Source organism: Lactuca virosa, chromosome 5, assembly GCF_052849685.1.
Source record: "Lactuca virosa cultivar CGN04683 chromosome 5, Lactuca_virosa_CGN04683_v6, whole genome shotgun sequence".
Classification (NCBI taxonomy): domain Eukaryota; kingdom Viridiplantae; phylum Streptophyta; class Magnoliopsida; order Asterales; family Asteraceae; genus Lactuca; species Lactuca virosa.
In genome coordinates, this window is record NC_136430.1 from 387,389,432 (window position 1) to 387,403,056 (window position 13,625).

Below are 13,625 nucleotides of genomic sequence, written 5' to 3' on the forward strand. Positions count from 1 at the left end.
TGGGTGGAGGTTTGAGAAGCAGGAGCATCACCAGGATTAGACATCTATCGAGAAAAAGTAGTTTTAGTTAGATGACATAAATCCTTAATATTTTAACCCATAATAAATATTTAAGGCTAGGATCCAATATAATAATTCACAACTAAGAAGATGGATGTCGTAATCTTATCACAAATTTATGAAGGTAGGTAAAACAATTCACAAATTTCAAACTATGAAATTCTTAGATCTTTTGGGATTCATTGAATCTTATCAATGGTATGTTTAATCTCAGATTATGCTCTTTTATTTGTGACTAGGATGCCACGGATCACAAACAAGATGTGAATAACCATGCAAACATGCTTGGAAACCTCGATGTCTTTTATCGTCTCTAATTAATGTGTCGGTTAACTACAAACGCTCCATTAACAATGATAATTTTCAAGATGTCCATCATTTGTCTTCAAAGTCCCTATTAGTATGCCGATTAACCACGTACACTCCACTAACGACATATTAAAGTATGATGTGCGTTTTCATGGATTAGCATACTTTTCATATTTTTTACTAAAGTAAGTAGAGTGAAATTTTTAAAGAAAGTTCTAGTACTTTTGTATCATTATACTTTTATGATATTATGTCCTATCAAATTCGTTCGGCTAACGACCATCCACCATACACAGGAGTGGTGAGTGAGAGTGGACACCCAATGGCGGTCATTTTATAGGTCACTTCCTTATACCCCTTTATAGTATAACTTCGTGAATGAGGCGTAGTAGCGATTTGATTGAGTTTTCTTATACATATAATATATTAAACTTTTAATAGTATATATAAGGTGTATTTTAAAACTTTTCTAAAATACTAGCTTTAATATTAAATTTTTGAAAATTAATAAAAATTAATTTAATTTAAAATTAAACCAATTATGATTTAATCTTTATCTTTTAATTAACAATTAATTAAATTAATTTAAATCACAATAGGATTAAATAATTATTTACTGTAAATCTGTTAATCAAATAGTTTAAATATAATCCTAATCCAATACCTACTAAATTTTGAAAATTAAGGGTATTGGGTTATCTAATTTTAATTATTCTATTTTAACCAATTAAAACAATAATTATCAAATAAGAAACCCTAACAAACCCTAAATAATTTCAAATTTAAGGAAGGATGCCAGGGTTTCAAGAACCCTAGCCCAAGTCGAAAATTCCAAGCCTTAGGGTTTAATTTCTATAAACCCTAATTTGATCTATTCAACTATTATGCATATTCAATTGAAAACATTGGGCTCTGATCCCATTAATATAGGTTTTATAGGTTACAAAAATATGTAGCGGAAAATAACTTAACTCTTGAGTTCACATGCAACCTAATTGGATCTATGTATTCACTATTGAATGCTATGATCTATGAACATCAAGGAACCCTATGGAAACCCTAGTCTAATCGAAATTCATAAGAGGGTTAGGGTTCACATACCTTTTTATTATACTTGTAAATAACCAATAAAATCCTTCTTCAAAAACTCTTTGAAGCAAGCACCAAAAATCTCGTGACTCTGATGGTTCACACTCAAACCCTAACAACTAAGGAAACTTGAAGAGAGAGAGAGAGAGAGAGAGAGAGAGAGAGAGAGAGAAAGAGAGAAAGAGAGAGAGGGGGAGAGAGAGAGAAAGAGAGAAACAAAGAGGAGAGGGGATGATTTTCGGTTATCCTTCTAGGAGTATGGGTAGCCAAAAATGTGATGTCTAATTTGAAATAAAATAATATTATTTAAAATCCGAAATTATCTACCTTCCTAATGATCCATATTATCCATATGGAATATTTCAGAAACCCTAGGGAGCCTCCGATTTTCGGCCAACCATAGGAATATTCTAGAGTTACTCTCTTGTTTAACTATTGAACAATTACGGTTTTAGTCCTTGTACTTTTAATTAATCCAAATAATCCTAAAATTAATTCTAATTAATTTTTAATTAAATAATATTATTTCTAATTAATATAATCTCATAATATATTAATAAATCATATATTGCTATTTACTAATCATATAATAAATCAATAAATTACTCTCTCTCTCTCTCTCTCTCAAAGTCATCAATTCAATTGCTAGTTTTGAGGGCAACCCAAAAAGATTTTGTTTTTAATTCAAATATATATACCAATTTAGAAATTTGACGGTGATGGGTTGACACAAACGATAATGGTTTGCAATCGAGAAGCATGATATTTTCCACCTTCAGACGTGGGTTGTTATGTTGCGATTAGGATGAAGATGAAGAATCTTTGTCTTTAAGGAGAGCAGAGCATGCGAACTGTTGTTGATGACGAAGATGTGAGAGGCAGAGGCGGAGACGGAGAAGTGAGCACCAAATTAGGGGTTGATGAGAGATAGATGGAGGCGGTGATATATTCTAATCGGGAGGGAATGACGGTGTTTAGAAGCGTTAGAACGGATTGAAAGATTAAACCCGATGAACAATACCCCGGTCAGATACTCTTCTTAAGAAGCCTCAAAATTAAATCTTATATATAATTAGGATCAAACCGTCGTAATTTATTCTTTTAAAATTCCATGAGTCGGGCAACGAATCTTGGTTACTCAGTCAATCTGTATTAAATAAAATTAAGCTGCATAGCCGGACCCCAAAAGTTTTCAACTTTGGTTAATGAATTCCAATAAAATCCGCTCCACTCTACTCCTTAAATTCATCAGCCGCTGATCACCGTTCAATCGAATCATTCTTGCTGAAATGGCTCCGATTGCTGTTGGTGACACGATCCCCGACGGGACTCTTGCCTACTTCGATGAGCAAGATCAGATGCAACAGGTTTCTGTCCACTCTCTCGCCGCCGGCAAAAAGGTCGTTCTCTTTGGCGTCCCCGGCGCCTTCACTCCAACTTGCAGGTATCCCGAATTCCATTTTGCCCATTCTCAAATGAAACTTCAGTTGTTCATAAGCTTGATTCTTAGCAATTGGAGAAAGCATTAATGATTTTATGTATCTAAATCATATATATCTCGTATCAATTTCAAATTTTAGGGCTTTACTAAATGAATCCCTAATAGAAGAGGACTGTTGATGATAAATTTATATGATTTGTGTCATTTGTCCTCTTAAATGTCGAATTTGATCTTCTTCTTTGTTCATCAAAGTTGTAATCGTTTATTTGGTTGGAACAGTATGAAGCATGTCCCGGGCTTCATTGAGAAATCCGACGAGCTTAAATCAAAAGGCGTAGAGGAGCTTCTGTTGATCAGCGGTAAACCATAAGTGTGAATTTAGTGTCTGTTCTTAGTTTTTAAATTGTTAATTACGGAAGTAATCTTCTTGGTTTCATTTTCATTTGCAGTAAACGATCCTTTTGTGATGAAGGCATGGAAGAAGTCATACCCAGAGACAAAGAACGTGAAGTTTCTTGCTGATGGAGCTGCGAAATACACTTACGCACTTGGGTTGGAGCTAGACCTTTCAGAGAAAGGGCTTGGGGTTCGTTCACGAAGGTTTGCGTTGTTGGTGGATAATTTGAAGGTGGTGGCTGCGAACATTGAATCCGGTGGTGAATTCACAGTGTCCAGTGCAGATGATATCTTAGCGGCTCTGTAAATCTGTAATGTGTCAAACTTTCTCTCTTAATGTTTCCTCTTCATTGAGTAGTATCTTCTCTAATACTTGTAGAAGAGAATTAAAAGATGACTATGTATGAGGTGCGTTTTATTTTAAATAAACGGGATTCAGATTTACACTTTTATTTCACTTTGTAAAGTATAAATTTTGCTGCTCTTCTACTCAAGGTATCTCTAACCTAACACAGAATCCCATTGTACTAATCATATACACCAAAATGGTATTAAAATGATGATGGATTGAATCATACTCGTGAGGATTTGATGTTTGGTATTATACTAATACTTTATGTTAGTATACTTGTGTAGTTATATTTAAGTTGTATGGGATTTGATTTTTCGTGTTATTATATAGTTCTTAGTATATTTTAGTTGTATCGTTGTATTATAAATATAATAATGATTAGTTGTAATATATTGAAATTAGTCATTATGTTTTGAATTTATTTATAGTTATTATAACATAATGATGTAAAAGAAATTGGTAAAAACCTTTAAAAATAAATGTTTATTTTTTACAATTTATATAAGTTATAAAAGAAGATAAGAAAATAGTTTTTTAACTCACAAATTCGCAGCAACACCAAAAGCGGAGAGCAAAAGAAGAGAAAAGAAAGGGTTTTTTCTCCTTTTTGGATTTCTTGAGACCCATATAGCGTTTCTTCATTTCTAGGAGATCCAACGGTTCGTTTTCTTTGATTTTTGGACATTGAGATCTTCATATTGTCCGCTTGAATTTTCGAGATCAACTCCACAGACTTGAGAAATGTTGCTACTATTTGCTGCTGGAAATTAGCAACATATTATGTGATATTCCTCTTTGCCTTTTGTTTATTTGATTTCATACAAAGTAATTTGATCCAAGTGTATGATGATTATTCTATGCCTCTAAGTATATATGGAGAAGATTTTGTATTTCTCAAATATTGGTGATAGTGAATTTGAAACGGTTCTAGTAGTCCCGTGGTTTTTACTCTTGTTTTGAGGGGGTTTTCACGCTAAAATTTTGGTGTCTCATATTGATTGATCACTTATTGTTTTGGGCTGATTATAAGGTTATACAAATTTCATTAGGACTGGTTTTGTTGCAATTGAAAAATACCTTATTTGTTTGCATCCTCAAATGTTCATTTGAGTCGAGAAATGTTAGCCAAACGAAGTTTATTTTCGCATTGTTATTTACCGTTGTAGTTGTGGTTTTCTCATAATATTGATATTAGAGCATTGGTTCTTGTTATTAGGTTATTTGTTTTTGTTATTGGGTTATTTGTTTGAACAATGGAAGCTAATACAAGTAGGATTGCCAATTTGAATGGTTCTAATTATCATGTTTGGAAAAGCAAGATGGAAGACCTTCTTTATGTGAAGAATTATTATTTGCCCGTATTTAGTATCGACAAACCTGGGGATAAAACAAATGCAAAGTGGAATATTTTGCATAGAAAGGCTTGTAGATAAATTCAACAATGGGTTTATGATAATGTTTTTAACCATATTAGCACGAAGACTTATGCTCGTACTTTGTGGAACAAGCTTGAGCATTTGTATGCTCAGAAATCTAGGAACAATAAGTTGTTATTAGCTAAACAGTTGATTGGCTTGAAGTACCATGCTGGTGTTGGGTTTATATTAAAAAATAGTACAATTATAGTGTCAAAACTACGAGGTTAGCAACGAAAGCATTTTAAAAGAATATCAATAAAACCATGTTATACCCATCAACGATCTTTTCGCAAAGCATGGAAAGATTAAAACACAACTATAAAGACTTTGATTTTTCTCAGGAGATTGGAAGTTGATGAAGATGGCAAAGACTTCAAAGTAGAAGCTCTCTATAATGTATTCACCAAGTAAGGATAAACCACTTTGAGATGTTAGTCTTCACTTGTAATTAGTTGTTCTTAAGCCTTAAAAGACATGTATCAAATAAGTTTTAAGGAGAAACAACTAGTAATCCCTTAAACTCGATACTACACAGTGCAAGAGATGAGATGGGAGAGCACCAAGTTGCTCTCGGTTTTTGGAGAGAAAAGAAGAGAAGAAAGAGTGAAAAAAAAACCTAGTTGGTTTTTGTCACTAACTTTTCTTTATATACTACCTTACATGTAAGAAGGATCATACCATCTTTAAATGCAAGATTAAGACTTATAAGAAGGCATGGGTGAATCACAAAGTCAAACAAGCAACCATCACCCTCCTTCATGGAGTTTATGGCTTTAAGGAGGTGATAAGAAGGCTAATGTGTTTTTCACTCAATCTTCCAAGTTCCAACTAACTAGTTACATGTAGCAACTAGATGATTACTCAAAGTGTCCAAATAAATGTATATGACACACACACACACACACACACATATATATATATATATATATATATATATATATATATATATATATATTTTCTTTCATACCATATGAATACAACTAATTTTTATTTTATTTTATTATTATTTCCTAGAAACAATAATTCCCAATTAGTTGTTAAAATATTATTTTCATAAAATAATAATTTTCCAATTAAATACACGTGTTGATTATATTTATTAATAATCAAATTACTCTAATTAATAATTAATAAGTAGTACATTGCTATAAGGTGTGACCATATATGATCATATGTCATTAGCAAAATATCATTCTATAATGACTCTTGGGCATACATATCTTTCAATCTCCCACTTAAACAAGACTCGTCATAGGTTGATATAGACGACGGTGAACGTCTAGCAACATTTCATTTCCCCCAATAGCATACAATGAATAATGTTATTCATCCACATCCAATTCCCAAAAGCTTAAAACTATAATTGATGTATAAGGTAAGTTTATCAGTTATCCTTTTGTTACAGACATCCTGTTGAACACGAGACTTAGATCACAATCAATCTCATTTGGTGTTCAACTTTGGGTAATGTGCATTAGATGTCTAGCTCTCAACACATAAGAGAAATAAATCCAATTTTGGCTACATAAGCCTCTTATATAGTTCATGTCACACCTGATTAATTTGGAATTAATTTTGGATCAATTGAAATTAATTAGAAGTGCAATGACTGCTTGGTAATTGCTTAATAGTTGAGCAAAAGAGTGATTTTAGAAACCTCCATGGCTTAGATGGTTTTGGATGCCTTGGATGGCAATCTAGAATGCTCTAATTAATAAGGAAAATAGATAATTACCAGGATTCGAAATAATATTATTTTATTTTCAAATCTAGGGTTTCTTAGCAGCTATATAAAGGGTCATAGGGCTTGTAATTTTCAGCCACCGGTACAAAAGAAATTACACATTAACAGTAAGAAACACAACACCAAATCGATTTCAGAAATCTTTCCAAAAGTTCGACTCAAATATTTAGAGATTTTACAAATTACAGAAGCTTTTTACTTACCATTAGTTTGATGTGTTTCTAACTCTTCGGCTCCTTGTTTTCTCGCCAAACAGAGGAGAAATCAGACCTCGGGACTTGATCGAACTCACCCAAATTAGTTGAACTGTGAAGAGAAATCATAAATCGAAATATCCATTATCCAATAATGTATTTTCTATTGTAATGGAACTCCTATAGGTAAAAATCAAACTCCTGACAAAAACACAAAATCAAATTAAGATATGATGATTGATGGCGGCAGTTTGGAACGAAATTAGTATTAGATTAAGAAAAATAAAGCTCACCCAAATTAGTTGAAGAGAAATCAGAAATCGGAAAATCCAACAAGTCCTTTCTACTTTCGTTGCCCTCGGAGGTTTGCTTCAGGTTAAACAAAATCAAATCGGAAATCGAACTTCAACTTGCACACAAATCTTAAATCGCAATACTATGAGATTATCGATTAAGTGCAACAGTAGGTTTATATGACAAAAATTAATGAGAATAAAGAACAAAAATCAGATGTAGATTGATGGTAAACATAATCACTTAATCAGTTCAGTTGATTTAAGTGTTTTTTAACCACAAAAGTGTTTATGGAAAAAGTCCTTATTGGCTTTTTAAGCCATGAATCACTAACTTTATATATTGCCTTGCAAAAAGCCAATTGAAAAACACTATTTTAAGAAGCCAAACACTTTTTTAACATATTGAATTTTTGAAAAATCAATAAGTTAATACGTTATTTTAAAAAGCATTCCCAAAACACCCGCTTAGACTTTAGATCCGACTCCTCTATTTCTACGAACTTGTACGTTTTTCTAGGGAGTGATTGGATTTACCGATTTGGCGATTGCAATTCTCAAAGGGCTTCAATTATTTGGTGCTCACCTGTCACGCTTCGCTCTTGCCTCCACACAATCGACTGAACTTCTTGCTCGTGGACTAAACTTTTGGGCCAACATAATATATATATAGTTCTTAATGAACTAAATTTATGCCCCCCTAATATGTTGCCCTCGCATTTGGTCAAATGTTTGATTATAATATTATTGTATATCTTTAGGTCATTGGAATAACTTATTGTATATTTTTTGGCCATTAGAATACAGAGGTTTTGTAGATATCGTTTCAATCATTTACGTCATCTCCAACTGTTAATCTCTTAAAAACTTATTTTCCATTAATCTATAATTAATCTATAGTAAACAAAAAAAAATTATCACAATTCTACAATGGTTAACATTTTCAAAACTTTTTTTATTAACCAATTCATCTTTTATCTATCTTAAAACTTTTATAAAGCCCCTCATAAAATTTATCATTGTCTTAACATGTCATATTTCGGCAAACATAAAAGATTGTAAAATTTTCAATATATAGTTATGAAAATAAGAAACAATAAAAGACCATGCGACCTCAATGTTAGACTATCCCATTGGTGATCTTTTGGGAAATAAAAATGAAATATATTTAGTGATCTAAAATTAGAAAGGAAAAATAAAAATGATTCAATGAAACATATTTCCCCAACGAGCTGTTCACCAAAAGGCTCACCAAAAGATTTGTGCATTTTTATTTCTTTATGTTGTCAAGTGTCCCTTTTAGATAGTGGACTTAAATTAACTTTTATATTTAAATCTAATTTAGTTAATAACTACTTTTTATACTTGGTAAAAAATCAAATAAAATATACTGAAATATATAATTTATTTTTCTCCACAGAACAAGACCAATATTAATATTTTTTTATAAATTTTTTAATATAAAATTGGATTGGTTTAGATTGAATAATTGAATTGGGTTGGGTGGAAAGAGAATTAATTTTTTATAAAAAAATTGGGTTAGATTGAGCGGCTAATGGGGATAGTCTTATATAGAATATTTTAAAATTTGTTTTATTTTGAACTTTTTTGACAAATTACTTTTAAATGACATATTTTTTTTTTCCTTGTCCGGACTATAAATTAAACGAATCGTATGTGAAGCTTTGATGTATGGTACATGAATTAACTATGATCAGTTCCCAAGTATATAAATCACAATAATCATTAATCTAAAATTCTAAATAAACAACAGTTGATACTACATCCTCTTTCTTTAATAATTGATTATTTAAAATCCCATCTTAAACTCATATGTTTGTCATTTCTCTATCCCTCTCTTATTACAAAATCCAGAATTTTCAGACAACAAAAATCGAAAATTTTCAATCACTCAGATACATAATTAGCATGTGCTCCAGAAAAATATGTCTTGGTGCATCGTCATTAAGAAAGATCCACGGTTTCTTGACCATTGACAAGCTTAGACTGGAACTGGCTCAGCAACCGCACTAGAAACCTCATTTTTAACCTGCACAATAACAAAACAAAAAATGCGTATCGTTTCGAAGTTTCTAAGTCAGTCAAAAGACTGAGTAGCTGAAAAGTTAGCTGTTAGTTGATAAAGTAATAGATAACAAACGTAAAATGACATAAAAGGATATATTTGGATTTTGGAAAACTTGTGGAAGGGTATATTTGGAAAAGTTATGGAAAAATCCCCATGGGTATCTTGATTCAAGAATTGGTGTGTTATTTGTTGGTCTTATTATATTTATACCATTTTAAAACGAGTGAGAATGTGAGTTGAGGAGGAACTAATGAGGCTTTCCCTCTTACCTGCAATTTGTACATGAACAATCGTAAGGTTTGTCATGTAAGACATGACATGACATGACATAACAGGTTGTACTGTGTTTGACATGCACTGGACTGGAACTAATGTCAGACTTTCTATTGTTTCTCTAATGTTGTTTAAGACATTTCTTGGACCTAAAATACTTTATTTGAAGTATGAGGAGATTGAGATTACCTTGGCTGATTTGAATAGTTCATCAATCACTTCAGACAAAGTTGGATGAGCATGAACAGCATATTTGATATCCTGCATCATTCCATTCCAATGTTATAATTAATGATAAATGGTAAATAAATAATGATAAATGGTAAATAAATCCAAACCTGGATACGTGTTCCAAGAGCAATAGCATTTGATGCTTCATGAATAAGGTCTGCAGCATGCATTCCAAATATATGAACTCCAAGAATCTCTCCATTATCAGGTCTATAAATCATCTGCACACAAAAACCAAAACATAATGAGTAAACTTACAATAACTTTTTTTTTTTTTTTTTTTTTAATGCATGAAATAACCTTAGCAATCCCCTCTCCTTCATTTTCAGCAAGGGCTTTAGTGTTAGCCTTGAAGCTAGTTTTGGCAATACTGATTTCAAATCCTTCCTTCTCAGCTTTTTCTCTTGCTTGTGGCTGCAGGGTAGGGTTATAACAAAAAAAACTTCTCATATATTTTTATTTTTTTTATAAACAAATTGAAAAATAATACAAAAATGAAAAAGAACATACCTCTGTTAACCCAACCATGCTGATTTCAGGATGAGTAAAACATGCAGCAGGGATGCTTAGATGATTTAGGACATGGTCTTTCCCAGAAACTTGCTCAACAACTATGTTAAGGGTACAATTGTCAATTCACACACGTAACAGATAAATCATTCAACTAAAAGTAAACAAAATCTTTACCTGAAATCCCCTGTGCACTTGCTGCATGAGCAAGCATCATTTTTCCATTAGCATCACCAATGCAATACAAATGAGGGACCTGAACAACAATAACATAAAGTAAATGTAAACAAATGGAATGTTAAAAAAAAGGAAAGATAGATAGAGAATGTTAATTACCAATTCGCCCTTGGAGTCAATAACTCGCATGCGCTCATCAACAGGAATAAAACCACGTTGTGTTTCTACATTTACCTATAACAAGAGAAACCAAATAATAATAAAAATCTTTACACATAAGATCTTAGATGTAGTAATTGCTAGATTCACATACATTCTCCAAACCAAGCCCATTTGTGAATGGTGCTCTTCCAGTTGCAATGAGAGCAGCATCTACTTCCAATGTATCTTTTGGTTCCTTTGTTTTGGCATCAATAAGCTCAATTGTTACAGGTTTACCATCTTTAGCTGGAGTTATCTGTCAATACAAAATAATAATAACTGAACAAACATGAACATTGATGCCAACAGAAAAAAAAAGGGGGGTTAAAAGTTTATGAACCTTGGTTGCAAATACACCAGTATGATAGTCAATCTTTCGAGGATTTATGAGAACCCTTTGAGCTAATTTCCCAATTTCAGGGTCGAATCCAGGCATTAACTGATCTAAAGCTTCTACAAATGTCACCTGTGAGACAAAAACTCATAATCAGAAGCTTCATCATATAAATAATGTTTATATGTTCAAAAAGGATTAGTAATACTTACCTCACTTCCAAGTGCTGTATACACATCACTGAATTCAAGACCAATGTAACCACTTCCTACAATAACTATCCATTCTGGTACTGTTTCTAGTTTTAGTGCATGATCACTTGTTATGACAGTTTTACCTGTAGTAGTAAATATTATGAAGGTATTAAAACCATTTTCATTTCAAATGTTTTTTTTTTCCTTTTAAACCATTATTATAGAAAAAGGTTCTGTAAGAAACAAGCATTTACCATCAACTTCAACTCCCTTAGGGACAAATGGAACTGATCCAGTAGCTATAATTATGTTTTTTGCAGTAATAACTGTCTCAGTGCCACCAACTTTTCCATATTTCACCTTCTGTGGACCCTGCAAATATGTTCATAACAGTTTGATCATATGATGATCATCTAGTGCAGATAATAAGAAAAAGGAGAACTTTTCAAAATGAAAGAAATTTATGACATACCACAACAGAGCCAAAACCTGTCAATATGTCTACACCAAGAGATTTCATAGAATTGGTTAAATTGTTTCGAATTTTTGTGGCAAGATTTTGTGCATGATCAGCTACACCCTGTCTGTCATAACCAGCAGCTGCAACCTGCAAATATGAATTATTACAGATTAATAAATTATAGAAATATTTAAGGACTAATTGTTATATTTTTGAGTAAGGATGTACCTGTAAACCAAAAGACTTCATATGGTGTTCATTTTGAAGCTCCCTCATACGACCACTGACAGCAAGAAGGGCTTTTGAAGGAACACAACCACGATTAACACATGTTCCACCTACCACATCACCTTCGATGATGGCAGTTTTCAGACCCTGCAGATGTCAAATTCAAGTTTAGGAAGAAAATAATACAACTTCTTGATATAAGGTAAAAAACATCAAAAGCTATTCATCTATCCCTTTCATTGCTTTGTAAACCATACACATCAACACTGAAAAGTACCTGTGATGTGATAATGAATAACAGAGCCACGTTTCTAACAGAGTTATATGAAGCACAACAGATGCGCATAAAATTTCTACTTAGATAGGTTCAGTCAATATACTTCTTTACTATTCATGAGATGTGCACACGAACAGTATTCACAAACTTGAAAAATTCCTATACTAAATCAGCTATATTGCGCAGAACAGGACAAATTCATGCAAGGAGATTCTGAAATCGAGTTTCTTGCCTCAACAATGGAAATGTTTAATTGTTGCTAAATGTGCAATCGATAAACATAACTAATTGTAAGAATAAACAAACAGGAAGGAAAAACCGTCGCCTGCATTTACCTTCTCAACAGCGTGAAGAGCGGCTCCGTGACCACCAACACCAGCTCCAATAATTACAAGATCATAGTCAAAACCCTTAGACGAATTTCCGTTGGTGGACAAGGAAGCCGAAATCTTAGTCTTGGGACGCAATTGCTTGAATAGAAGTGCATTGTTAGAGGACTTGCATCCAGAGAAAGCTTCTCTTCTGAGGCCACAGAACCGGAGCTGGCTTGGCGTAGCGGTGTTGCTGAAGAAGAGGTCGGAAGCGGCGGAGTTTGCTCCACCGTTGGATCTGACAGTGATCGGAGAAGAGGAAGAAAGTGAAAGAGAGATTGAAGATTGCATTTTGAACAAGAATCGGAAAGCAGAGAGAGATAGAGAGAGGCTTAGATTTTACAGAAAAAGGAAGGGAAGGGGGGAGGGATGTATATATGGCGAAATGGGGGAGCTTCGAGAGGTCCGTTGGAAGGGGCGGAGTTAACAAAGGGGAGGAGAGTGTTTGCTCGGCTTGGACTCCGGTCGTTAGGAAGAGTTGGAGAAGTTGAACAGCGTCTACGTTTTTTTTCTTCAAAATAAAAATAATTACAAATAAACATATACATAGAGATTATGATTTTCGTTTTTAACGATTTTATGATACAGAGATAATTCTAAAAATAGATATTTGAATAAACTGTTTTTTTTAAGAATATGCAAAAGTTTGTATATGTTTGACACTGAATCCAATTTTTATTTTATTTTATTATAATTATTATTATATATATATATATATATATATATATATATATATATATATATATATATTTTGCTAAAAACACATTGTTAGACATTTTGGTTAAATCTTACTATTTTTTATATGTTTACTTTATTTTAGTTTAATTTTTATCTTTTTAATGGTAAAATAACTGGTAACAAAATATTAAAATTGTTTAAAGAAATACCATTCAAATTTAATAAATACAAAAAAAATAATGAGGTATTACCTTTGTACATATAATATCATCCAAATTCATTGTTTTTAATATGGCCTAATGGTGA

The 13,625-nt window shown here is 32.4% G+C and overlaps 2 protein-coding genes across 3 annotated transcripts; one reads left to right on the forward strand and one right to left on the reverse strand.

Moving 5' to 3' along the window:
• The first annotated feature begins 2,688 nt into the window (after positions 1-2,688).
• LOC145117686 (peroxiredoxin-2-like) lies at positions 2,689-3,747 on the forward strand. The gene is made up of 3 exons (XM_079053990.1): positions 2,689-2,902; positions 3,179-3,258; positions 3,349-3,747. The coding sequence occupies exons 1-3, from the start codon at positions 2,748-2,750 to the stop codon at positions 3,600-3,602; spliced, it is 489 nt and encodes a 162-aa protein (XP_078910116.1). The 5' UTR covers positions 2,689-2,747; the 3' UTR covers positions 3,603-3,747.
• Positions 3,748-9,070: 5,323 nt separating this feature from the next.
• LOC145117688 (dihydrolipoyl dehydrogenase 2, chloroplastic-like) lies at positions 9,071-13,159 on the reverse strand. 2 transcript variants are annotated; one of them, XM_079053993.1, is made up of 14 exons: positions 12,606-13,159; positions 11,994-12,140; positions 11,778-11,912; positions 11,560-11,677; positions 11,324-11,448; positions 11,118-11,243; positions 10,890-11,033; positions 10,736-10,810; positions 10,577-10,655; positions 10,400-10,500; positions 10,190-10,303; positions 9,997-10,110; positions 9,848-9,919; positions 9,071-9,346 (listed from the first exon to the last, which is right to left on the reverse strand). In XM_079053993.1, exons 1-14 carry the CDS (start codon positions 12,930-12,932, stop codon positions 9,299-9,301), a joined length of 1,725 nt encoding a protein of 574 aa, XP_078910119.1. In that variant the 5' UTR covers positions 12,933-13,159; the 3' UTR covers positions 9,071-9,298. The 2 variants fall into 2 exon arrangements, with proteins under 2 accessions (XP_078910119.1, XP_078910118.1); XM_079053992.1 differs by lacking the exon at positions 9,071-9,346 and adding an exon at positions 9,373-9,654.
• Positions 13,160-13,625: the final 466 nt, after the last annotated feature.

Coding starts and splice junctions, on each gene's coding strand:
- LOC145117686 (XM_079053990.1), top strand. CDS start 2,748: ATGGCTCCGATTGCTGTTGGTGACACGATCCCCGACGGGACTCTTGCC. Junction 2,903..3,178: donor GCCTTCACTCCAACTTGCAG/GTATCCCGAATT, acceptor TGGTTGGAACAG/TATGAAGCATGTCCCGGGCT. Junction 3,259..3,348: donor GGAGCTTCTGTTGATCAGCG/GTAAACCATAAG, acceptor TTTCATTTGCAG/TAAACGATCCTTTTGTGATG.
- LOC145117688 (XM_079053992.1), bottom strand. CDS start 12,932: ATGCAATCTTCAATCTCTCTTTCACTTTCTTCCTCTTCTCCGATCACT. Junction 11,449..11,559: donor TAAGGGAGTTGAAGTTGATG/GTAAATGCTTGT, acceptor TTACTACTACAG/GTAAAACTGTCATAACAAGT. Junction 10,811..10,889: donor ATGGGCTTGGTTTGGAGAAT/GTATGTGAATCT, acceptor CTCTTGTTATAG/GTAAATGTAGAAACACAACG.